Raw genomic sequence first — 25,905 nt, forward strand, 5'->3', positions numbered from 1 at the left:
TGAAGGAGGTATGGTGACTATACTAATTGTATATGTGGATGATATAATTGTGACTAGAAATAACCTGACTGAAATTGGAAATCTGAAGGATTCCCTTGCTATAGAATTCAAAATTAAGAACTTGGGGAACTTGAGATACTTCCTAGGCATTGAGGTGGCTTAGATCCAAGAAGGGGATCTTCTTGTCACAAAGAAAGTATACACTAGATCTATTGAGGGAAACTAGAATGCTTGCATGCAAACCAGTGGACACCCTAATTGATGTCAATCACAAAGTAGGAACATTAGCAATAAGCTCAATCGTGAATTAAGAGAGTTACCAAAGGTTAGTAGGTAAGCTAATTTATTTGTCACATACTAGACCAAACATTGCCTTTGCAGTTGGAATTGTTAGTCAATTTATGCATGAACCAAATGAAGAACATATGAATGCAATGGTGAGAATTCCGAGATATCTCATAGGAGCATCAGGGAAAGGACTCCTATTTTCAAAAATCAACAACCTAGAGGTGGAGTATACGGATGTTGACTGGGCAGGTTATATCAATGATAGACGATCTACTTCTGGGTATTGCACATTTGGTAGAAGCAATTTGGTGACATGGAGAAGCAAAAAACAATTAGTTGTGGCGAGATCTAGTACAGAAGCTGAATTTAAATCAATCACCTTGGGAATTTGTTAACTCTTATGGTTAAAATCCCTCCTAAAGGAACTAAAGATGGAGAATGATAGACCTATGAAGCTGTACTGCGACAACAAGGCTGCCATAAGTATAGCTCACAATATGGTGCAATGTGATAAAACGAAGCACATTGAAGTTGATGGACATTTCATTAAAGAAAAGATAAGATAATAGGCTGATTTGTACACCATTCGTGTTGACTAGAAAACAATTAGCAGATGTGCTAATGAAGGGTCCACTGAAGCTACAGTTCCTAGGAATCCTTGGCAAGCTAGAATGATTGATGTCTACGAACTGGCTTGGGGGGAGTGTTGAGAATCTGAAATCCAATCAGATCATATAGCTTAAAGGAGTTTGTTGTCAAACCTAAAATATAGGGATTGATTAGCTTGATTTGTTCCTATATTTAGATTATTCTATAGCTATAAACTATATATTGGAGTTTTACAGATTTTTTCGGAGATTTCTTACTAGTTTTTAGCCTTGATCCTTGCCTTTACACATGTATATATTTAACAACAATCATGTACACAATTGTGAGAATCAAATTAATAGATATTTTTCCATCTTTCCCCTCAGTTAGCCCAATATGAAATAAGACATGCTGATCAAATAGATATTTTATGTGTTATCAAAAAAGTATAAAACAAATTTTGGAGATGATGGAGCTGTTACATCCTTTTCATAGTCAATCAAATGTGATTCAGAAATTTGGAAAAGGTTTTTGTGGATGAAAATCAATAAGGAAAGTGAAACACGATAACAAGATTAAACAAACTATCATAAGAAATTTCAGTATCTCTTATACCTTGACTAGAAGGAATTGGACTCTTAAGAGGGTAGGTTCATGTTCCTCACTTTACCCTTTTTTTTCACTACTAATGTATTACTTGTCTTTCTAGCACCTAATCTGCCTTAACGTCCATCTAATGATGATCAAATACCATTAGGTGACTCCAAACAACAATCCTTGGGTGCTTTAATGCATTGAAAAAGTTGTAGTTGCTAAAAGTTGTTGAACAATGATGGTGTAAGAAGACTTAGTACTGTGCCCTCATTGTTAGTGAAAACCAAGGCTAGAGAAAGTTTATCAAACATAAGTGTTTGATTGCATTAACATTTCCTCTCAAAATGGAAATAAGTTTAGACAAAATATGTCATGGCACCATCTTGTTTGGATATTGTCCACTTTGGGCGCACTACCCCTATGGCGTTTAGAATGTGTCCATGCATAGAAGCATCACTCCTTGTTAATGCAAGGAACTTGTCTTTCCCAAATAATGTGGGAGAGTGACTTGTGTCTGACATCCTTGTCGACCCATGATTCATGAGGTGCTTAAATCCACACACTTTTGACAAAGGGTTGGTTTTGATACCACCAGCAATGACATGCCCTCTTGTATGATTGTTTGCTTTGGGCTCACTAGCCTCACAAGTTTTAAAATGCATCCACATATTTCAGAGTTGTCAACCCTTATGAATGCTAAGAACTTCTCTCTTATTATTGTGGAATGTCATAAAATACATCCATATTGTGTGGATTCAAGGTTTTGTCTAGTTGAGGATCAAAGTTGATCACAGGTTCATTCTTTATGTTTACAATCTGGAGCCACTATTCATGGTCTTCCAGGAGCATATAGTATGTCAAAAGTGCAAGAGGAAAGCACACCCTGAATTTGCAACAGCATGTAAAATGAGCCTAACTTTAGATCTTGGTCAAGTTATGCAACAAGAAACTTATTGTTGGAATCCTCTTGATCAGTCAATAACTGATGTTGGGTTGTATTCAAACTTGAAAATAGGTCATTTTGGCTGTCAAAAATTACAGAATTTTTGGAAAATTTTCAGCCTTAGCAAATCCATTTTGATTCATACCCACAATTACATGAGTCTGAATTTTTTAGGCTTTACTAGTTTAATAAATTTGACTCGATCATATAGTTCTGGGCAATTTGAAAATAATTTTTACTTCTCATAATTTTAAGTATTTCTTGATGATTCGTTGTGGGAGTAAAATTTGGAGTCTTTATTATAGATAAGGCTATAATGGATGAAGCTTGTAAATTTTGATTAATTATGTTTTTTCTCTTAAGCTAAAATATCTCGTTCTTTTTTTTTCAATGGTCTTAGTCAAGTTTAGGGCTTGCCACACTCAATATGGTTTCTTCACCCGAAAGAGGCACTAGAGTGTTGCTGGCTATAGAAACTCCAATCAACTTAGAACCAGTGACCAGTTCACTGATTCAGCAGTCCAACTGGCGATCTGTCTGGTTTGTGCCTGGTTCAAAGCCTTTAGTGGTTCAAAAGTCGAATCGGACTAGGGTCTAGTCGATGGTTTGATCAGTTGAACCGGCTGGTCCGGTCCAATTTTTAAAACACTAGTTATTTGTAATTGTAACAAGTTTTTTTAGAGATCTTATTCTAAATAGAAGATGACTTATGTGGCCTCAACCACAAAATGGTGTCCATCTGACCTAGTATCGTCAATGTTTTTGGATCTTTCTTAACATTCCATTTTTTTATAGGCAAACAAAAACTTAGATTAAATGGCGCCTAACAAAACGGGAAAACTACATTTATTCTGGTGTGGATGGCAGGCAAGCCTATATTTCTTGGGGGAGGAGGGGGGGTGGTATAAAGAGGGTGCAAGCACGAAAGGAAAAAAAAAAAAGAAGATCTAGTACCCAAGAAGACCTATACAGCCTAAACTTCTCAATCTCTTAGTGAAATTCATAAAGGAAAAGTCAATAAACAATCTTTCAACACTTGATATGGATGCTCCTCTTAGCTAAAAATGTGAACTCATATGGTTGAAACATCTTCTTCGGGAGTTGAGATTTGGAAAGGATGAACAGATGAAGCTCATCTGTGACAACCAAGCCGCTTTGCATATTGCATCCAATCCAGTCTTGCGTGAAAGGACCAAACACATTGAAGTTGACTGTCACTTCATTAGAGAGAAGATCGCATCAGGATGTGTGTCGACTAGTTTTGTCAATTCAAATGATCAACTAGCAGATATTTTTACTAAATCTCTCAGAGGTCCTAGAATTAAATACATTTGTAACAAGCTTGATGCATATAACATATATGCTCCAACTTGAGGGGGAGTGTTAGATAATGTATAGTTATTTAGGTTATTTACTTTTCCTTTTCCTTTTCTTTCCTTACTGTATTGTGGGTCCCACTAGCATGTATATATATACCCAAGTCCAATGTGTATTCTTTACAGTTTTTCAATAACAATAATTAGGGATTCTCCCTTTTTTCTCTCTCTCTTCACACTAACAAATTATATTCTAGAAACCATAAGAAAGTAGTTAAGGGCTAACATTATAAAAGGGAAGAACCTACTCACTGTAAAGACTTTAATTTTTATTTTCCAAAAGAAATATATTGAGTGGTTATCTAGAAATTTTTTGTTTCAGTTAATGGAAAGGTTTTTTTCCCAGATTTCTCCTTTAAGAAATCTTAGTTTCGATAGTGTTTGAAGTAACTTGGTTGTAAACTACTTGGATAGAAACTGTATTGGTTATTTAGTTTTCATCAGGCATGCATAAACTAACTCACTATAGTAACTGCACAGCTATTTTATGTGACAAGTAGATCAGTTTTCCGACCATTCATTGCCTTGGATTTGTCCAAAGTGTCATCAACTCTGGAATTGAGTGTAAAAATCCATTTGCAACCCACAGTTCTTTTTCCTTCTGGTAAATCAATAATTTCCCCAGTCTAATTTTTTTTCTAACGCTCTCATCTCCTTATTCATGGCCTCCTCCATGGTTTTGAGGTTAAAGCTTCTTGGACTGATATGAGAACTTGCTGAGACAGAACTTGAGAAAGAAAAGTTTGATATAGGGGTAATAATTTTTGCATGGATACAAAGTTAGACATAGGGTGTCGAGTACAAGTTTGAACCCTTTTCTAAGAGCAATGAGCATATGAAGTTATTAGACCAAAATTCCAAACTAGTACTAGAATTTGAATTATTTTCATAACCTATTTCGAGGTTGATTGTTGGAGCTAGTGAAGTGATGATGGACTTTTTCCTCCTAGAGTACATGTTGAAAGTTGGAATCTTAGATCTCTCAGCTTATGTTCATTTGTGGGAGGATTTTTTGGAGGTGCAGTAACAGGTTCAGTGTAGGAAATGGCACTAGGAAGGGAATGAGGAATAGCACTCAGGTTAGGGCCTTCCATAGTTTCCACAACTCAATTATTTCCATCTACAATCTTCCCATTTGTTTCTCCAACATCTATGGTTCATGAATTTCCAAATTCCACCACTGGTCTTCCATTTCTAAATCATTCCCCCTTAAGAGAGGAGTCCCCAAAATAAGGTTGACTTTGTACAAATGTTGAAAAACCTTGCTAGTAAAACCCAGTGGGACAAAAATTGGACGAAGGGAAAAAGAATATAGTATACTAACACCCTTTTACAAGCATACTCCCCCTCATGTCGATATCCTTGAGTTAACGCATTCCAATCTTGTGTATTAACTTTTTGAATGTTGAGGTTGGCAATGACTTTGTGAATTAATTTGCTAGATTATCACTTAAGCGTATTTGTTGAACATCTATTTCACCACTCTTCTGGAATTCATGTATATAAAAGAATTTTGGTGAAATGTGTTTAGTTCTATCTCCTTTAATATAACCTTATTTTATCTATGCAATGCATGCAACATTATCTTCAAACAATATTTTGGGTCACTTCTAGAGTGACCTATTTCTTCCTTGTGGGGCATGATAGCACTTGTATCCTTTTTTGTGTGAAGTACCCTTAGATCATGCATCTTACAACTCTAGGACCTAACATTTCTTGTAAGTTCTGTTGAGCATACATATATGCGACACAACTAAAGGCTTTTAGTAATAATGATCCAACTTTGAAATTTGGAAATAAGGTGGTGAGCCTTTTTATTGTGTCTGAAATTCAAGAACTTTTGTTTGCAACCTATTGATGAGATATGTGGTTATTAGGACAGCTTCCCCCAGATAGTCATAAAGTACTTTCATTTGGAACAAGAGTGCTCAAGCTACTTCCAATAGATGCCTATTTTTTCTCTCAACTACCCAGTTTTCCACCGGGCCGGGGGGGCGGTGGTTTGGGGGGGGGGGGGGGGGGGGGGGGGGGGGGTGTTGTGTTGTGGGGTTGCTAACACATGATGAATGGTGCAAGATACCCTCATGTTCCAAATAGCTTGTTAATTCTTGGTTTAAGTACTCCTTACCATTATTAGACCTAAATGTTTGAATGTTAGCCCTAAATGAATTTGGAGCTGAGGTTGTGTTACTTTCCTCAAGTTGGTTCAGCATTTTCCTAAATCTTTCAACATCAGCTTTGCTAAATTTTGAAGTCTCCTGGTTTTCTTCCATTGTGGTGATTTGATTAGGATTTCCAGGTTTTTCTGCGTAATTCCCTCCTTTTTTGCCAAGACTTTCAGGTTTTGAGGTTTCACATGTAGCTTCCATCACATTTCCCTCATATGTCTAGACTTGGCAGTACTCGCACCACTTCTCTTTGTCTAATGATTTTTTGCTTTCTGCTGTATTGGCGCCTGGTTTTGACACTCCAAGTGCAGAATTCTCAGACCTCCAGATTTACCACCCATTAGTTCCTTACGACTCTCTTCCCTGGGATATGAGTGAAAGCTTCATCAAGGCTGGGAAAAGGATCTCTACCCAACACTTGACCACATGCCTGGTCGAATTTAGGATTTAGGTTCACAAAAAACTGGAATCCCACTCCATTTCCATCATGTATTTTATCTTCTTCATATCTGCAGCTGATTCCATCTCCATGTTTTGATAGAGATCCAATTCCATTAACAGCCTTTGAGAGCAGTGTAATACTCTGTGACAGGTGAAGAACCTTGATGAGTTATGATAATCTGCCTCTTTAGTTGAAATATTTGAGATGCAAAGCCTGCCTTGTAGTAGGTTCTTATGACTGCTTCCTAAATGTCCTTGGCAGTAGGCAGGAGTAGATACTTCTTGCTGATCTCTGGTTGCATTGAACGTAGTAGCCAAGACATCACTATGGAGTTCTCAGCTTCCCAACTTTTGTACTTCAGATCATCCTCTGCTGGGGGCTTTTCAGATCCTGTTATATGCTTCATTTTTTCATTTAACTTCACTAGGAAATCTTGGCTGATTGAGACCACTCCATAAAGCTACTTCCATTTAACTTGGAAGTGGAGATCCACATGGATGGGTTTTCAGAGTGAATGGAAGTCTGGCTGTTGGAGGGTGACATCATGATTAGGCTGATCGGTTTGGGTGTTTCAGACATAAATGATCGAACAGCCACACTCGGCGATGAGGGCCAGAAAGAAATGTGGAAACAACATTGAAGGGCAATGAAAGTTGTGTGGGAAAAAAAATGAAGGCCATCAAAAAAACTCCCAAAGAACCTAGATAGGTTCTGATACCATGTGAATTTGTGAAGAGCAAAAATATTGATTCTTCTTTTTCTGAAAGACTTACACAGCTATAAAAAAATACAAGAGTTGACCTATGTTAGACTAAACTAGGAAACATCCTAATCCCCTAAATTAAGAGCTAAACTATAGGATCTAAATTACAATCATATCTGTGCAGCCTATTTACAGACAAAAACAATAAGTCAACTATTCCAACAGAAAGTTATAACCTTAGGTACGGGTATCAATAGCTATCAACTTTTAGCTGTCCACCCTCACTTGAGGAGGTCATCACACTTTTTAGGCTTCTGCAATCCACAGTGGTAAACCCTCTTTTCAGTACTTCATCTAGTCTCTTTAAGCCGGGTTACCTAAAAGTGGAGCAGGCCACTAGTACTTATCCGTATGGTTCATCCCCTTAAGCTCTGTACAAAGTGTCAATGCAGTTTGGAGTTTAGTTATCACCATGCTTTCCCAACCTTCTGCCTTTTATGGACCCTGTTTTTCTATTGCCCTTACTTCACTTTCCCAGCATGTTATATCTCAGTTCCCTAAATTCCAAGAGTTATAGGATGCATGTCAACTTATCATAACTAAGGCATCAAGGCTGCCAAATCTTCCCTTAACCCACATAAGTGATTGCTCTGCACCTCCTAGTTGACCACAATCTTGTCTGAGAATACTGAAAAAGATCCAAGGAAGTATGAAGCCTCTTTTTGAATGTTATGAAATCAAAAACATCATTTCACCCGTCTATTTGGAGCATCTTATTGTCAAACTGGGTCACATAAGTTTTCTCATGTTGAACGGCAAATACTATTGCTTTTTCTGCTGAACCACATATATATATATATATATATATATATATATATATAGCTAGCTATGAGCTGTAGAAAGCTCTGAAAAGGATAAAACATGACTAAAATGGTCTTCCAAAACTCAATTGCTGAAGAAATTGTGAATGGAACTTTTCATAACTTAAACTATGACAATATTTCCTCTTTTGTTCCTATCCATTGTTTTTCCAATTCATCATCAAATTCTGGGAAGAATGTTCTCCTTTTGTTTCTATTAATTTGACTCTATTTTTTTATATTTTATTTCTGTGAGTTATTCCTTCTTCTTTTCTAGTTAATAGTTAAATATCATGTAAATAAATGACAAAATTTATTGTTAAGACTGTTTTCATTTTTCACTGCTTCACCTCCCTAGCTTCTATTGATAGCTTCCAATTGAGGATGACTATTAAGAACTCTATACTTGTAAGTTTTCTTTGGACCTTTTTATGCTTTTAGGCACCAATTGTAATTGCATATTGTCATTCCAGTAGCTTGCTATTTTCAAATTCATTTGCTTGAGTTACTATAACAATGCTTTATATGTGCAAGCAATGATTGCTTCTCTATTAGGGTTAAGCTCAACTATGTTCTATGACAAGCTTAAATTTTCTTCTACATTTTAGTTCAAACTTTTGGTGTTGCAGATATGTCAGAATGGGGGATATGGAAACAGAAACCAACCCCATAGATCGAACTGTTGCGCATTTGCTTTTTCACAGGCCATTAGAGCTACCAGGAAGACATCCAGAGGCACCTGAATCGCCCTTCTCTAGTAGGCTTCCTTGTGAACATAAAACTGCAGGCTTAGTTAACTCACCAATGGGGTGTTCACCTGAGGGTTCTAAGAATAAACAAAGTTTCTTTTACCAAGGACCAAAATCTCCTTGCCGGATAGCTGATTCCCAGCAGGGTGATCAGTTTAAAAACAGCCCTTGCATAGACAGTTCGGAGAATGCATCAAACAATGAGACTGCCGAAGATGGGACTATGGAAGTCGAACCTTCTCAATGAAAGAGTTTCTAAAACTATAGATGGGTAATTCCTTCCTTTATCTATTCCGTGCTATTTATTTGCTTATCTTACATGATTATATGGATCTACTGTAATGGGGAGATTTTCTTTCATTGTCAGCCCACTGGATCTTTATCAAGTATAGGTTAAGGAGACTTCAAGATCATAACCACAGGGGAGGTTTTTTGTATCTCAATATCTGCAAGAAGTTGCATCCATGCATGTTAGATGTATGAAATTAATGTAGCTATGTATCTTCTCCCAAAAGATTGACTCTTCTGTATCTATTGACTGTTCTGTATCTGTAACAAACTCAAGGTGCAACTGTAGTATGTGTGTATTAATCAGAAATCAGCTCTTACTGTTATGAGTTGCAGAATTATGCTGCTTCATATCAAACTTTAATAAGTCTTGGCGTTTTTCTATGTGCTAATTCTGTGAGTTCTTTGTCCTCTGCTTGTATCTTTCTTTTTTGAGTTACTGTTTTCAAGAAACTTTGGGCATCATGATGAAGTATGTGTCCTTTATATATGTGTGTGTGTGTGTGTCTTGGCATTTTTCTATGTGCTAATTCTGTGAGTTCTTTGTCCTCTGCTTGTATTTTTCTTTTTTGAGTTACTGTTTTCAAGAAACTTTGGGCGTCATGATGAAGTATGTGTTCTTTTGTGGAGGTTTCTATATCCTTTATATATATATGTATATATATATATATATGTGTGTGTGTGTGTGTGCATGCGCATTTATGTATATTTTTAGTTATTCAAACTATCATTTCAATTCATCTTTCTTAATTTACATGTATTTAATGTCAAGCCCATGTGTTGTATAACTGTATGGATGGACAAATATAATGGAATTGACAGGTATGATAGTAGGTAGTTGGAGTAGAGGTTTACACTCTTCTATCAAGCAGCAAACCATTTGGAACTAAGTTCATTCAGATGAACATGCCTTGTTCTCATTGAAGTACCAAATACATAAGGTATGTGATATGATCTACAGTACATAATTAATCCTTTCTTTTCTATATCTTCTTTGTTCTCCATATTCTCGCTTATATTTCTCCTTGTTCTTTAATGTGGTAGTTAATCTCGCTTATTTGAGTGGAATGTATGCCCCATATAAATATGAGTTCCTGGGGATGTAACCTTCCAAAATAATATAGAACCTACTTTTTGCTGAGGTTAGAAAAAAGTATATATTATCAGGACTGGCGCCTTCCTTGCATATTGGGGCACCTAGTGTCAAAAGGAGAAGATTGTGGAAGAACTCGATGAAATAAAATAACAGACCCATTAAATGTTTAGGAAAGGTCAATAACTCACCTGCAAACATTGGGAAATATTGCATGGAGACTGTCCTCTTCCTATAGAAATTTTGAGAAAACATCAGTATGAAAATTGTACCACAGAATCTTGCACAGTTTATGATGATAAACAGTGAGAAGAACACTCCATCAGATTATAACATGAAATTTTAGTTCTTGAATAGCCAATTTTGCCCTGCCAGTTCCATTTGGAAGGTTGAGTTATTGTTATTTTTAATAGTAGTGAAGAAAAAATTAGAATGCCGAAACATTAAACTTCTGAGTTTGCTGTAGCACTCATGCAATAGTTCTATATGATAGATGTGACATCAATTGGTTATTTGAATGTAGTATTTTTTTTTTATAAGCAACAGCAGAAAATATATTAGAGAAGGCCGAAAGGCCACACCGCATACAGGAAGTATACAAAGCAGCCACAAGGCCAAAGAACCAAAAACAAAAACACCTCACCAGCCCTTAAGAGACCGCAATCCACTCCAAGAAGCCTATAAGTGAAGAGGACTCCTCTCCCCTATACAACTTAGCCCAACTCCATAGACTACTTACAAAAGACGTCTTGAGAGTCTGAATAGCCAAGAGACCCCCTCTAAAAGCTAGCCTATTTCTTTCTTTCCACACCGTCCAAAATATACATAACGGAATGGTCTTCCAAATCTTCTTCCTTTTTTTGCCCACAAAAGAACCCCGCCAACAGAACAACGCCTCTTTAACCTTCTCTGGAAACACCCACTGAACCCCAAATAAGGCAAAGACGATATCCCAAAGGGTCCTAACCACTGTACAGTGTGGAAATGTAGTATGTACACACCTTCCAGAAGAACCAGTATGTATGAGTCACCTAGAATATCACTTTGTAATTTTATATGCTTGCTATGTCTAAATTTTGTGTCAGCAAAGAAGGGTCATATATATGAAGTGATATGTTTCTTCATGTCCTTTCTTGTTGTATATATCTCTGATTTAATGAAGCAAATCTACTGTAGGGCTTTATGTTTGTCCCTCTTTTTAGAACTACTGACAGCTGTGTAGGTTAGTTTGTCACTGATTGAATAATAAGTATAATTTTGTAAGATCATCTTGAGATTTGAACTAATTTGTGAAGGAAAGTGCTTGAAAGAGATTTTAAATGCAAAATATCAATTACATGGATTTAGAGCTTGCAATAGGTTATAAAAAGCTACTAGAACCTTAATTCAAAAGTGGAAGATCAAGTTCTCATGTCCTGTGAGCAAAACTATACAAAATATAATAATTGTAAGCACCATGAACATGTGTCATATATTGACATGCGAATGTATTTAGTTGGACCCTAGTGTTGCATCCTTCACTGCCTTTCCTTTTTCTTATGCTCGAACCAAGGGGATTGATGTAGGATCACCTTAGGATAGTTGCTATAATCAAATAGTTGGATTAGGGTTTTTATCTTTGAGATTTTGAGAGGAAGAAGGGATAAAATTTATGGTAACAAAATAAAATATAAAAAAAAGAAGATAAGAAGAAGAAGAGATAGAAACCTTAGAGTCTCACTAAGGCTTTCTAGGAGTTTCACTTAGAAGAAAATCAATAGAGTTTTTTAATTGAGAGTTACAACACTTGCACAAAAAAAAAAAAAATAAATAAAATTATTTAATCGCTAATTCATACTTTGGTTTACATTAATTAGCCTTATTTCTAAGTTTCTATAAGAAATCCGAATTCTACTAGGATTCTAATAATATATTATGACTCTAATTCTAATTTTCCTATAACCTAATTAGCTAATACTAATTTGACTCCAATAAATACTAATCCAAATTTAATTTCAACTAATACTAATCCTACGTAGAGTTTATTTCTTTTCTTTTCTTTCTTAAGTAGATATTGGAGATTTAACCTTATCAATTCCTTCTAAATTGGAAAAAAACTCAACCTCAAGTTTAGTGATTTCTCATGGCTAATTGAAATCCTGAGCAATGCCTTCCACCCTTACTTTCTTCGTCAACTCTTTACCATGGTAAGATAAGATTTCAAGATCCCTTGAACTTGTTCAATTTCATACAAGGTAAGTACCAAATTTCAAAAAAATTTCCAATGTTTTGATTGATAATTCTCGAAATAATTATATGTCATCAATAAGCTTATGATAAGTTATATGTCATGCATATGAGGAAGTTTATTAGGTAATTATGTAGGCCACAAGTAAGAAAAACCATCAACAATATTCAGTACTTTTGTTGGATATTCCTTATCTTTCTCTTTCAATTCATCCACTTCTTAAGCCATTAGAGCAAAAATAATTTTAGTTTTTATGCTCTCCTTTTCAAATCGACACATAGTAAGCACTTTTTTTTGTTGTGCCTTGTCTGGCTTCTTAACTAGTAGAACTTCTTTCATTCGATGAAGAATCTTCTTACGCCCATTGTGTATGAGAGTATATGTATTTTTGTGGTCATCATGTTGAATGCTATAATAAAAAAGTCAAGGTCTTTCAAGAAAAATATGACTCACTTTTATTGATGAGACTTCACACCATACAAACTCTTCAAAGTTCTTACTAAAACGGAATGCGATGAAACAACGAAAATTTATCGGAATAAAGGTGTCATTAACCCATGCCATTTGGAATGAATTTGGATGTTTCTCTGTTTTAAGCTTTAGTCAACAAGCTCTTGTGAAGCTATGTTCAAGATACTACCTACATCAATGATCATGGTATATAACCTCCCTTGACAAGGGATGTGTGTATGAAAAATGCTAGTATGTCGCCAATTTTATTCTCTCACCCTTGGGACAACTAATAAATGTCGCATTACAAGATTATAGCCTTCTGTCATACCATCAAAGTAATCACATTCTTTACTAAGTTCATCTTCATTGTGGGTCTCTTCTTCCTTTGAATAACTCTCAAATTTAAATTTTGGTTCTTCAACACAAAAGTTTAAACCTTTGCTTGCTCATGCAACAACATAATGACCATGCCCACCATACTTAAATCATAAAAGAGTCACGCCTACCTTTTTATCTCCAATACTAATTAAAGTTTTACCTTTACTAACATTTCTATTAGACACATTTGAAGCTTTTTGATTGTTGCCCCGACCATTCACATGACTAGAAGTTTTAAAGCTTGTTACGCTTAAAGGTTTGCTTACTTTCTAGTTGGAGAAAGTGCTCCCAATTTGTGAACTTACGTCTAGAAGCTAAAAAATTAAGCCTTTCTTCTATTTGAAGGGCTAGATGGTAAATATCATCCACGGTATAAGTATGCATAACTATCATCTCAAGCTAAATCTCCATTCAAAGTTCAACTTTATACATAGGCTATAAGTTGAGCCTTATTTTCCTGCACTTGATTCCAAGCGTTCAACTTGTGGAATTTTTTTGTATGTTCTTCAATTGACTTAATGCCTTATTTGAGAGGAAATAATTTTGTGTATATGAGTCATTCAAAGTCAACTAGGAGAAAGTGCTCCATCTTCAAGTTCATTTTGTTTGATGTGCCTATAAGTGATTGCCTAGTTCTACAAAGTTGATTCTTAATATTATGTCACCATAGTTGTGCCATTCCTTTCAACTTTCCCTTCACGAAATGAGCTTTTCTATTTTTGGGCATAGCTTACCAATCAAAGTAATCTCTCATTGACATAATCCAATAAAATAAAAAAAATAAAAAACACCGTTGGATATAATTTTCCATAAAATTAAGCTACTTTAAGGCATACCTTTTTTGTCACATCATCATCTTGCTCAATGATTTTGCCCCTTCTTAATTTGATTTCCATCATAAAATTGCCTTATTCTTCATGTGGAAATTTCCTTATTCTTCACATTGTCTACAAGCGATTGTCCGAATTGATTGCTTGTAGTCTCATATTCAATTGATCGTTTTTCTACTAATTTCATGATCTCATCAAGTTTGTCATTTAGTTGTATTATAGCATCTCGATGGGATTGTTATGTGGCAAAAATTTCCTCTAAGCATGTTGTAGTAGCATCTTGATTGTTAGAAGTATTTTTTGAACTAATGTTTGCATAAGTTGCTTCGCTCCTCAATTGCATATACCTTCAAGTCAAGAACTTTTGGCTCTAGTACCATAATTGATGTAGGACAACCCTAGAATAGTTGCTACAACAAAATAGATGGGTTAGAGGTTTCATCTTTTAGGTTTTAAGGAGAGGAATAAGGGATAAGGTTTATGGTAGCAAAATAAAATATAAAGAAAGAAGATAAAAAGAAGAGATAGAAATAGTCTTACCAAGCCTTCTAGGAGTCTCACTTAGAAGAAAATGACCCCTCTATGCAAATCATCAAATGCCTTCTAACTCATACCATTGGGAAAAGGACCCCTCTATGCAATTGAAAGGCACTAAACTGTTGCAAGCTTTTAGATGCCTTGTTTCTTCCATAATTAGATTGGTTGAAACCATTATCATTACTGCCTTTGTTGTGTTGCTTTTCAGCCGATTCTGCTCTTGCATATGCTTAGGAAGCATTCAAAACATCTTAGAGATTAGAACATCCTGCAGGTTTAGTCACAATCCTCCAATGTACCTACACCTCTTGCATCTATTTATGTAGAATGAGACTTGTTTGAAGAACGATCTAGCTTTTATTCATTATACTGTAACATGTATACAATTTCTAAATATAGTGTCATACCCTAGATTTTAGACTTACTAATTAATACTCAAATACAAAATTAGTGCTCTCAAAACTTGGGAGACAAAAATAAATGTTGAATTTAAGGTAAATCTTTGTGCAAAATGAGGATATAGAAACTATTATAAAGAAGTATGTACCCCGTAATAAACCTTTAGAACCATTAATTAACAAAATATAATTTGTTTCATGTAAAAAAAAAACCCGTACAATATTACTTTGTACATATATCAAAACCCCCTGGTTCACTAAGAGTAGCCCATACTACAAGTGTACAAAACAAGCATAAATTACATCATTTCTTCAAATTGATTTTGTCTTCCCATAATACAAAAGCAAAAGCCTCAAAACACTGTCAACATGAGCAAAACAACATCCCATCAACAACATATGCAAAGCTCAAACATTAAACCTAGCAAGTGTCTTCTGACCTACATTTAAAAGTGAAAGGGATAGGGTGAGTTCACAACTCAAACGGAAAGTTTATAATTATCTTATGCATATCCTTAAAAACCTTGAATTAAACATATATTAGCATGCATCATAAATATTTTATTACCATTAACAAATATGTAATAATGTCAAATATGCATGCATGTTGTTGATGGTTTCATCCCTACTTTGCCTCATCCATTCTCTCACACATGATCAATTGCTAATGCCCACCAATGTACATATCAACCATCAATGTTGCAAAGATGCTCGGTCATAAATAATTACTATTCTAGGACTATTACCCATGGACAAGTCATATCCCATGTCTTTTGGGACTCATACCCAAGAATAGGACCAACCTCGTGTTTAAGACTACAACCCAAGGGCAAGACTAACCTCATGTCTTTAGGAAGTAATTTCAATAATTTTCCTTTTTACTAATTTCAATAATTTAATGTTGATAACTTTAATATCTACTTTCTCTAATCTATATGCCTGCAAGTTTTTAAGTTAAATTTAAGGTGAATTAAACAATCTTTCCCATGCATACTTATATCCCCCTATTAATTAGTATACTATAAATATTTTAATTCTCTTAAACTCAATCCATTAACATGCTCCAAGTGTATAGATAAGTCTAATTAATCACATGATTCATCAATCTATTTTCCAATTAAAGCTAACTAAACAAACAAGCATGCTGAATTTTCTCACTAAGTAAATTGAGTGAGATATAATTAATTGTTTTAATTCTTTGATGATTTTTTAATTTTTAAGAATAATTTAGGATTCAAAAAACCAACCCATGCTTTTCTAGCATATACAAAATAGTTTATATATATATATATATATCAAACAAATATAATTTATGATTTTATTATAAATAGAATAATGAAGTACCTCATTACCCAAACCTAAAAGAATAGTATTGTATGCTTTCTTCATAACTTCATTATTCTCTTCACCAAGCATCATTGTTGTTAGAGTCTTCTTTTAGACAATCCTTGTTGAACCAACAAAGTACGTATCTTAGTACGTCATAAATTAAAATCCTTTCTTCTATCGAACTTCTCAACCTTAAACTTTGTCATCGTTTCAAATTTGACAACCTAAACTCTAACACCAGTTTGTTGTGGAAAACCATGACAAAGAACAATAATACGGGGAAGAAAATAAAGAACGAAAAACAAAACACACAAAGCACACAACAATTTATGTGATTTGACTTAAAGTTTACATCCATGGGTGAAGATGAAAAAGAACTTCTAAATTGTTTAAGAAAATTATAATCCAAGAACTTTTAAACCTTAGAGTCTAAATTACACCAAAAAAGACTCCATCAAAACCTCTTCCTATGTTTTTCCTAATTACATAGGAATATTCCTTATGGGAAACTAATCGCATAACCATCAAAAACATATTCTTAAAAGAAAATCTCATAATAGGCTTTTTTCATAATAATAAAAAAGTCTCTTATAGGAATATGTCTTATTGGGAAAATATTAATGGCATACAAATTGACTTAAAAAAGAATTTGAAACACTTTTCAATAGAATTTGTAAATCTCACTAATGTGTTTCCCTTATTGATGCACGAATGTTTTAAAGTGTTAAGCGTGCTTGTTTTTATATGTCAGAAACATCTGAAAATTAGTAATTAAATGTCTTTTAGCTATTGTATGAACGTTTTTTTAGAAAAGTTATTTTTCTAGATCAAGGCAAAAGTTGAAAATTTTCTTTGTTGTTTTTTTTTTTTTTCTTTTCCATTTAGACAATTGTCTTAGAAAAAAAAAGTGATAAATTAAAATGTTAATGCAACTGAAAACCTAAAAGATAAGTTCCTTTCAAACTTCAGTAAAAATAAAATAAAATAAAATAAAATAAAATAAATGACAAAAGGGAGGAAAAAAATCAATGCCTAAGTCATTAGAAAGTAGTTTTTTAACCAAAATTAGAAACTTCCAAAATCGAGTTTTCAATTAAATATAACAAATTTTTGTCAAACCAACTCTTGATTCGTGGAAGTATCCCTCTAGGAGTTTTAATTAAAATAAAATGCCTTACAAATGTTAGCAAGATGCACCATTTATTGATCTGGCTACTCCTTGGTCAATCAAAGTAAATTTTACAACAAAAGGTCAATCAAGAAAGTGCCTCAACAGATAAAAGGTATTTCTCATTTTACATCAAATAATCTTTTAGTGAAGTAATGCAATTTTTCAAAAACAAGCAAATATCTTTTTTCTTTTTCTTTTTTTCTATTTTTCTATTTTTCTTTTTTCTAGATGGGTATACGGCTTAAAGGTAGCCATTAAGTTGTTTGTCAACTTAGATGTATTGTATGACCTCTCGAAAAGTGTCTCAAGTTATGAAAATTCCTTTTCATGGAGAATTTTGTATCATAAATTTATTTCATTGAACTTATAGGAATAAATCCCCTTAAGATGGAGGTGTTCTTATATCAAACGTATAGAGATGTGAGGGAGAGATAGGGGACATATAGTGGATGCAAAAACATAAAATCATTTCAAGACTTGGTTTTCTATTTTTGTTTTTTATTTCCTCATAATATTTTCTATGGTACGATGAAGTGATTCTATCTCATGATCATGGTTGACCAAACTCTTTATGCATGGATTCACTTTATCTTTATTCTTATTGTAGGACCTGTAAGTTCACAAGTTCCTCTACCACAATGAGACTGAATAATGTGGTTTCTATCCATGTGTTTTTCGACCGCCAATCTCTTCTCTAATCGGTCGTCGATGAATGGACAAAATCTTTACCAACAAGGTAGCTGCGAAAAAATGGCACTATATCCCAGCTCTAAAATTATTAGTCCTCCACTGTTTATTGTTTTTTGCTTCAGAATATGGAGCTTCCTGAATAGGCAAGCACCATCATGTTTTCTTCCTTATATAATCGATAATCAATGCTTGAGTCCATTCTAGGTTCTTCATGCTGGTATCCAACTCAAAATAGCAATCTTACACGATACTCTTATATGCTACCGTTGTATATTTGAATGTTTTCATTGTTCTTAATGATAGAACATTAAGTCAATTGTTAACTTGTTTTATTAAAAAACAAAAACGAAAATAGAAATTCAATTTACATCCCAACTTACTTCATGTCACTATTTATATCCTTCTCCCCATTGACTTCTTTTAAGCAAAAAATTTTCATAGAAAACAATGTATGGAAGTTGACATATTTGACTCCATGTAAAGCATATGGAAGTCGACGTATTTGGCTCCATGTAAAGAAGATGTTGGGTGTCCTTGAACATAGAAAATGCAATCCTCATAGTCCAATACATCTGTTTAAGGCAGTTAGTGGCCAAGGATTACTCACGAGCATTTGTCGTTGATTAGTCTAATATGTTCTTTCCCATGGAAGTACATTATTATCTTGTTGGAAGAGATTAATATCTTAGGCCTCAAGGCCATTGTTTTTCCCATGGACAAATTCTGGAGGTTCTAAAATTTACAAACAAACAGGAAAAAAAAAAGGTTGAGGATGTAATTTCATGCAGAGCACTGTCTAACAGCTCAAAGTCATAATGCAACAGCTTCAAGGAAATACTGTTCTCATGGTTGCTTATGAATTTGATGACTGGATTAGGATTTATAAATCTGTATACCATCCAAGTAGACATCGTGTGCATACTCACAAACACACACACACACACAAACAAAGTTGAATGAGAGGGGATATGAGGCTGGGTTTAGCCTCAAGGAGATGCTCTTACTTTGAGTGTTGTTTGTTAGTTAATCATAACTAGAAGTCTAAAACCAAATTTTATGACTTAGCTCCTGAGTTGGTTTCTATGTTTACTGCTCTAGATTGCTCTTAATTAGGTTAGAAAACTTAGGTTCCTCCTTAGTGTCATAAGCTAACATTGTCACTCTTACATCGAGGGAGCAATTTGCCTGGTCCAGCCAGATATTCTTTGGTTACATTCACTATGGGCTGAAAGAAATGCAACCTGGATGCCACTTGATAATAGTTGAGAAATGTCAACCCAGACACAATCTAATCAGGTTCCATCCAACACAGCAATTCAGAAAGAAAAAGGTTCTCAGAAACAAAATGGAACAAATTGAGAACTAATTGGGAATGAAATACTAGAAAAGCCATATGAGACATTGGAATGTAAAATTTAAGGAATACTCAAAAGAAACTCGTAACGATCAGATAAAGGGTCAGGCTGAAGGAGTAGAGAGAGAGAGAGAGAGAAAGGGAGGAGGAAATAGATAAAAGTTCGAAGGTCTGATGATATGACCTAGAAAGCACTTGAATATGACCAATTTTGTAGGCCTAAATGGTGGGTATTCAGCATTTAAATGTCAGAACTTAAGTTCTTCCAAGATGAAGGAGGAACAGATGGAAAATGCAGTTCTCCAGCAGCTTCCCCAACTTTTCCAAATGCTTAACAAAGAAATAACCTAAGAGTTTCTTGAACATTTTCGATGTATTTCCTCAAAATTTCCCAAAAACTCTGAAAATTTTAAACCAAGATCCAAACAATGATTTCCCATTTAAAATAAAGTTCCCCAACATGACTTGAACCAACAAAAAGCAGTTACTTATAAAAGAAAGTTCCTTTTCATGTCAAATTTTCAAGGAAAAAAGGATAAAAAGAAAAAATATACAGCATGGATAATGAATTGAAGGAAACCTTGATACCGTGTCACTATTGGAGCTTTAGTTTCCTAGCGCAGCTCCATTTCAGATCTTGAGTTGATTTAAAATCTTATAATGTATCTGTCAGGGATATGAGCTATCTTATTCCAGTCTTCACCACCTTCTTCGCACCTTTTCTCCAACAATTGAGATCTTTGAATAGATAATGATCGAACTGAGGCTGGCAATCCTTCCTCTGGCAAGGATCTTAGTGCGTGGCAGGAGTCTATTTCCAAATGTTGAAGAACTGAGAGTTCATTAAGTCTCTTAGGTAGTGATACCAGGTTGGCACAAGCTGAAATTCTCAACAGTTTGAGTGAGCTTGGTAACTTTTCTTCAGGGAAAGTCACAAGCTTAGGACACTTGGAAATGCTCAATTCTTCAAGGGAGGACAGATTCTCGAGTCCTTTTGGCAGGGACTGCAAACTGTTGCATACACAGAGGGAGAGATATCGAAGTGCAGATGATAACCCTTCTTCTGGAAGCGACACTAGCTTTGGACACGATAAAATTTCAAAACGTTGGAGAGACACGAGATCCTGGAAGCCTACCTCCTTTTTCAACGCCTCAAGCCCGTAAAAATTTTTAATTCTTAGTTCTTTTAGTGAATTTAGATGCTGTAGAAGGCCTTCAGGTAATAAAGCCAGTCTTCGGAAATTCGAAATTTTCAATGAGGATAGAGATGAGAGGAACTGCACTGACCCCAAAATCATCTCATTGCATTCATCTAAAACCAAGTCACAAAGTGATGGAAACTTTGGAAGGCTAGCAATATTGGGGGAGTTTTTAATGGTAAGTTTGCGAAGGCGAGGGAAGTCACCATCCTCTATCTCGCGCCATTCCTTCAAATTCTTCATGTCTTCAAGCTTCATTTTCTCTAAGGAAGGAAACCCTCGAATCTGACCTTCACCACAAAACTCGCAACTAATGCTTTCCAATTCACTCATTGTATCAATGCTGAGATACTTAAGAAGCGGTAGCTGTCCAAGGGGCGGGAGGATTCTGCTGTAGGTACATTGGGAGAGTTCGATCCTTTCTAAGCGAGAGAGCATGGAGTATCCCATCCAATTTGGAAACTTAGCACCATGATAGACATCAATCTTCAATTCTTTGAGGTTCCCATGAGGTTCAAGGCATTCAAGAAGCTCCTCACCAATTGCATGCGGCATATGATGTCCAGGGCTCCATTTCAATTCCAACCTACGAAGATATTGTTTGTTCTTCAAATTCGCCTCCCTGCCATCTGAAACCATGGAAACATCCTCAAGCCTATCAATTATAAGTGTTGCTCGAAGCTCTGTCATGCCCTTCAATTCGCCAATCCCACAACCCTTCTCTTTTGCCACAACAAATCTATGCAATGTTCGTAAACAAGTAAGCTCCCCAATCTGTGGAGGCATGCATATGAGATGCCAACATCCAGTTAAATTAAGATGCCGCAGATTTAGTAGGTTTTTCATGTCAATAGGCAACCCCTTAAGGTTGTTGCAATTCATAAGAATCAGCGATTGGAGATTATAAAGGGTGCAAACTGATGGAGGCAGCATCTTAATACGAGTACTGGAGAGGTTGAGATACCTTAAATGTTTCAGTCTTCCTACCATATCTGGTATTTCTTCCCCAGCAATGTGACTCAAATCCAATACACGTAAGCATCTCAAGCTTGGCAGCAAATCATGTAGGACTATTGCCTTAGGGGTCTCACTCCTTTCATTACCGTGCAACAGTATAACCGTACGTAAATTTGTTGTGGTACCCAAGGCCTCAAATGTGACCCCTGACTTGAACGTGTTGTGTAGCACTGCAGCATGCCTAGCCCTTTCCGAGATGCTTTGCGACTTACCCTCCTCCAATCTGAAGCACAAATCCCCTGCTAGATATTGTGCCAAATCATGAACCAAGTCATGCATAACAAAGAACTTGGAAGAATTGATTTTGGAGCGTTGAAAGAAAGACCTCAACAACAGCTCATCAAAATAGTCCGAACCCAAATCTTCCAGGTGTTTCCTTCCCTTTGCAAGAACAAAACCCTCCGCAATCCATAGCAAGACTAAAGTTTCCTTTTCAAAGTCGTAGTCTTTTGGGAATACAGAGCAAAAGACAAAACACTGTTTGAGATGTTCTGGGAGATGATTATAGCTCAGCCTTAGAGCTGGCAAAATTCCATTTTCATCATCTTCGAAGTCCCATAAATCACTTTTCGAGATCATTTCCCATTCATATTCTTCCGTCTCCAAATACAGCAGCCCCCCAATTGTCTTCACTGCTAAAGGCAAACCTCGACACTTCTTCAGAATTTCCTTTCCTATTCGTACCAGTTCTGGATGTGCATCAGCATTCCCATTCTCAAACGCTATTTGCTTAAAAAGTGACCAACAGTCATCGTCTGATAATCCCTCCAAATGACGAGGGGGCATCGTGCCCATAACCGATGAAACCCTTCCACTTCTGGTAGTTACTATGATTTTACTTCCGGTTGCCCCTGCTCTTAGAGGAAGATGCAAGCGATCCCAATCACTCTTCTTCTCAGTCCACACATCGTCTAGAACAAGCAGATACCTCTTCCCCTTTAATATGTCCCGGAGTTTACTTTGGAGTATGTCCAAATCCATGAGATCAAAATTTCTCCCGGTAGCAGACTCTAGGACTGATTTTGTAGCCCTACGAACATCAAAATCATCAGATACACAAACCCACATTTTCAACTCAAAATGTTTGGTCACTTTCTCATCATTGTAGACAAGTTGGGCAAGTGTTGTCTTGCCCAGGCCTCCCAGGCCTACTATGGGAATAACACAAACATCACTTCCACCATATTCATCAGATACCAATAATTCTAGTATCTCCTCTTTCTCAACCTCCCTGCCAAAAACACTAGATTCGTCAACTAGAGAACTACTCGGTGGTCTTGCATTATGCCGTTTCTCTCCGCTTCTCTCCTTCAACCCCAGCTCATCTCCTTTCTTTGCTATTTCATCCAACCTCTTATTAATCTTCTCCAATTTAGACCCAATTTCAAAATGAAAATCCCTTGGCAAAGAGGAAAAATTGCTTACTGGGTTTTGTTGCTTGAATCGAAAAGCTTCGGTCATGACCTCATCCAGCACGTCCTCCGCGTCATCTGCTACTTCTTCAACATCACTTAGCCACAGCTTCACAGCTGCGTTGGTGATCTGCCTTGCCTCAGCATCACGGAGCACAGCCTGGATTTTGGACAAAGTCCAGGTCAATTTTTTTAGATCTCCAAAACTCTTTTCCAACTCTTTTGACATTGGGGAAGCCAATTTTTCAAGAGTAATCTGAAAGGCAGCAGATAGAAATATCTCCCCCACTGCCATTGTTTCTTTCAGAGAGAAGCAAAACTCAAGAACAAGATCTAGTTTTCTGTGTGATCTAATGAACTTCAACTTGTCCTGGTGGTTGTAGAGTTGTAGGTGCATGGAATAGAAGTCAATGCCGACAGGAGAGGTGGGGGATGTCCACATCCAAGGAAAAGGCAAACAAGGCTGGCTGAAAGGTGAGGATAAGCCCAAAGCCACATACCACCAACCCCATCCGTTACTTTATGAATTTGACGATGGAAACCAAATTATGAAACGTAAGGAAGAAATTAAGCTGAAAAGTGCATATTACCGCACTTTTAACCCTTTACTTTATTTATGAATTTGAGTGAATTCAGATGTCTATATTTGGACCTGATTAACCAAAATCAATGGAGTTTTTATGTGCCCCATGGGAAAAGAAATAGAGATAAAAGGACAAGGACATTTTAAAAAAAATACCCAAATTTTAAAAAACATGTTTTAAAATATCTCGCTTTTAAAAATATTTTCAAATCTATGACACAAACATAAATTTTTGGTGTATTTTATTAAAGTCATCACCGGAAGACATGATTTAAGTGCATTTTGTGGAAGTTGTAATTTGAAGACACGAGTTTGTTATATTTTATTGAAATCATATATTCAAAACACGATTTCAATATAAAAAATGAAGGTTTCATTAAAATTGAAAATAATAATAATAATAATACACAACTTTTTGGAAATAATAATAATAATAATAATAAATTTATTTTAAAAAGTTAGAAAAATAGTTGATATCTCCTTTTTAGAAGTTATAATGGTTATTTTCTTATTCACAATTATTAGTAATATGATATATCATTTATAACTACTATATATATATATATATATATATATGTAATTTGATATTATATCCTAACCTCATAGAGCTTGATTCATCACATGATTTAAAAGCAGTTATCACAAAGTGAATTAAAGAACAGTTTTTAGTGAACAAGAAAAAATTATTTTCACTAGTTTTTTAAAACAAAAAAAAAAGTAAAAAGAAATGTAAAAAATCATAAAATAATAAAATTATACATATTATATATATATATATATATATATATATATATATATATATATATATATATAATTTAATATTATGTTCTAACCTTAAAGAGCTTGTGTTGGTTATGTGATTAAAAAGCAATTATCACAAAGTGAAACAAAAAACAGTTTTTAGTGAACAAGAAAAAATTGTTTTCACAAGTTTTTTAAAACAATAAGAAAATATAAAGAAATTAAAAAAAATCATAAAAAATAAAATAAAATTAAGCATTATCTCTATGATCCCGTATTGAAACTTAAAATATTCAAATATGGTATTCCTTTAAATTACATGTATTTTTTTTTTCGTTTTTTTTTTACTTTTCTAAATTTTTTTTATCAAACAAATAAATTTCAAATCAAATTAAACTTTATACATAAAATTTATTAATTTTTAAAAATAATTTGAAACAAAAAAAAAAATCGAGTTAATTAATATTAGAAAGTCAAGAAACTCAATAACATTAGAAAGTCATTGATCAAAACTTCATATCACATTTTTATAAAATTTTTCACTAGGCAAATAAATTTGAAATTAAACAAACACTTAACACATTAGATTCATTAAAGAATCTAGTAATAATAAGTAAAAACTCAAATAAAGATCAAATTGGTTCAAAACAATTCTGTTGTTTCTCTTTTGCATAGAATCATATTTTTCCAATTTTTTCACTAAGTAAACAAACTCCAAATTAAATAAAACTTAATTTGTTGAATTCATTAACTAGTTTGATAATTTTTAAAATAAATTTGAAAGTCAAATAGTGAAATCATTAATACCAGTATGTTATGGATAAAAATTGGATTACAATGACTCCATTATTTCTTTTTGGCACAAAATTATATTTTTATAAATTTTTTTACTAGAGAAATAAACTTAAAATCAAACAACACTTTATATTGAATTCATTAATAGATTTAACCATTTTTAAAAATAATTTAAAATTCAAAAAATTAATCTAATGACTACAAAAATAATAAACTAAAACTAATAAATTATGAGTCATAACTTTACTGTTTCTCTTATATACAAATATATTTTTTGAATTTTCTTCATTAGGTAAATAGATTTTAAATTAAATGAGACATAATTAATAATTTCAATTTTTTAATGAATTTAAAATTTTTAAGAATAATTCGGAATTCAAAAAACCCAATCCAATTAAATGCATATTAAATCAAAACACTTCCGATTACTATGTTCATAATTTAGTGCTAAATATCTACACGTAATGAAAACCTTGGTTGATTTGCATGTTAATTTATTTGTTATTCATTTTAAATAAAATATTATTAACAATTATTATTATTCTTTTTAACAAAAAAATTCTTTTACTAAAATGTTAATATCTATATTTTTTTCTAACTTATACTAAATAGTTTTTCAATAAAAAATATAATTTATATTTTATTATAATATCATTATTATTATTTATATTTTAGTAAAAATTATTTATTTTTAAAAAA

The 25,905-nt window shown here is 34.3% G+C and overlaps 2 protein-coding genes across 2 annotated transcripts in view; one reads left to right on the plus strand and one right to left on the minus strand.

Annotated features, from left to right (window-relative positions):
• Nucleotides 1-9,391, plus strand: part of LOC117928116 (protein LNK2) — a 53,869-nt gene extending 44,478 nt beyond the window's left edge. The window contains exons 8-9 of the mRNA XM_034847972.1: nucleotides 8,592-8,982; nucleotides 9,079-9,391. Coding sequence (XP_034703863.1) covers nucleotides 8,592-8,958 — 367 coding nt within the window. The 3' untranslated portion in view covers nucleotides 8,959-8,982; nucleotides 9,079-9,391. The remainder of the gene's footprint in view (nucleotides 1-8,591; nucleotides 8,983-9,078) is intronic.
• Nucleotides 9,392-19,866: 10,475 nt separating this feature from the next.
• Nucleotides 19,867-23,544, minus strand: LOC117928115 (putative disease resistance protein RGA3). The gene has a single exon (XM_034847971.1). The coding sequence runs from the start codon at nucleotides 23,527-23,529 to the stop codon at nucleotides 20,107-20,109; it is 3,423 nt and encodes a 1,140-aa protein (XP_034703862.1). The 5' UTR covers nucleotides 23,530-23,544; the 3' UTR covers nucleotides 19,867-20,106.
• Between the last annotated feature and the right edge of the window lie 2,361 nt (nucleotides 23,545-25,905).

This window comes from Vitis riparia, chromosome 13 (genome assembly GCF_004353265.1).
Source record: "Vitis riparia cultivar Riparia Gloire de Montpellier isolate 1030 chromosome 13, EGFV_Vit.rip_1.0, whole genome shotgun sequence".
NCBI lineage: Eukaryota > Viridiplantae > Streptophyta > Magnoliopsida > Vitales > Vitaceae > Vitis > Vitis riparia.

Bases quoted from the DNA above. Each gene is read 5' to 3' on its own strand.
- LOC117928115 (XM_034847971.1), bottom strand. From the start codon at position 23,529: ATGTGGACATCCCCCACCTCTCCTGTCGGCATTGACTTCTATTCCATG.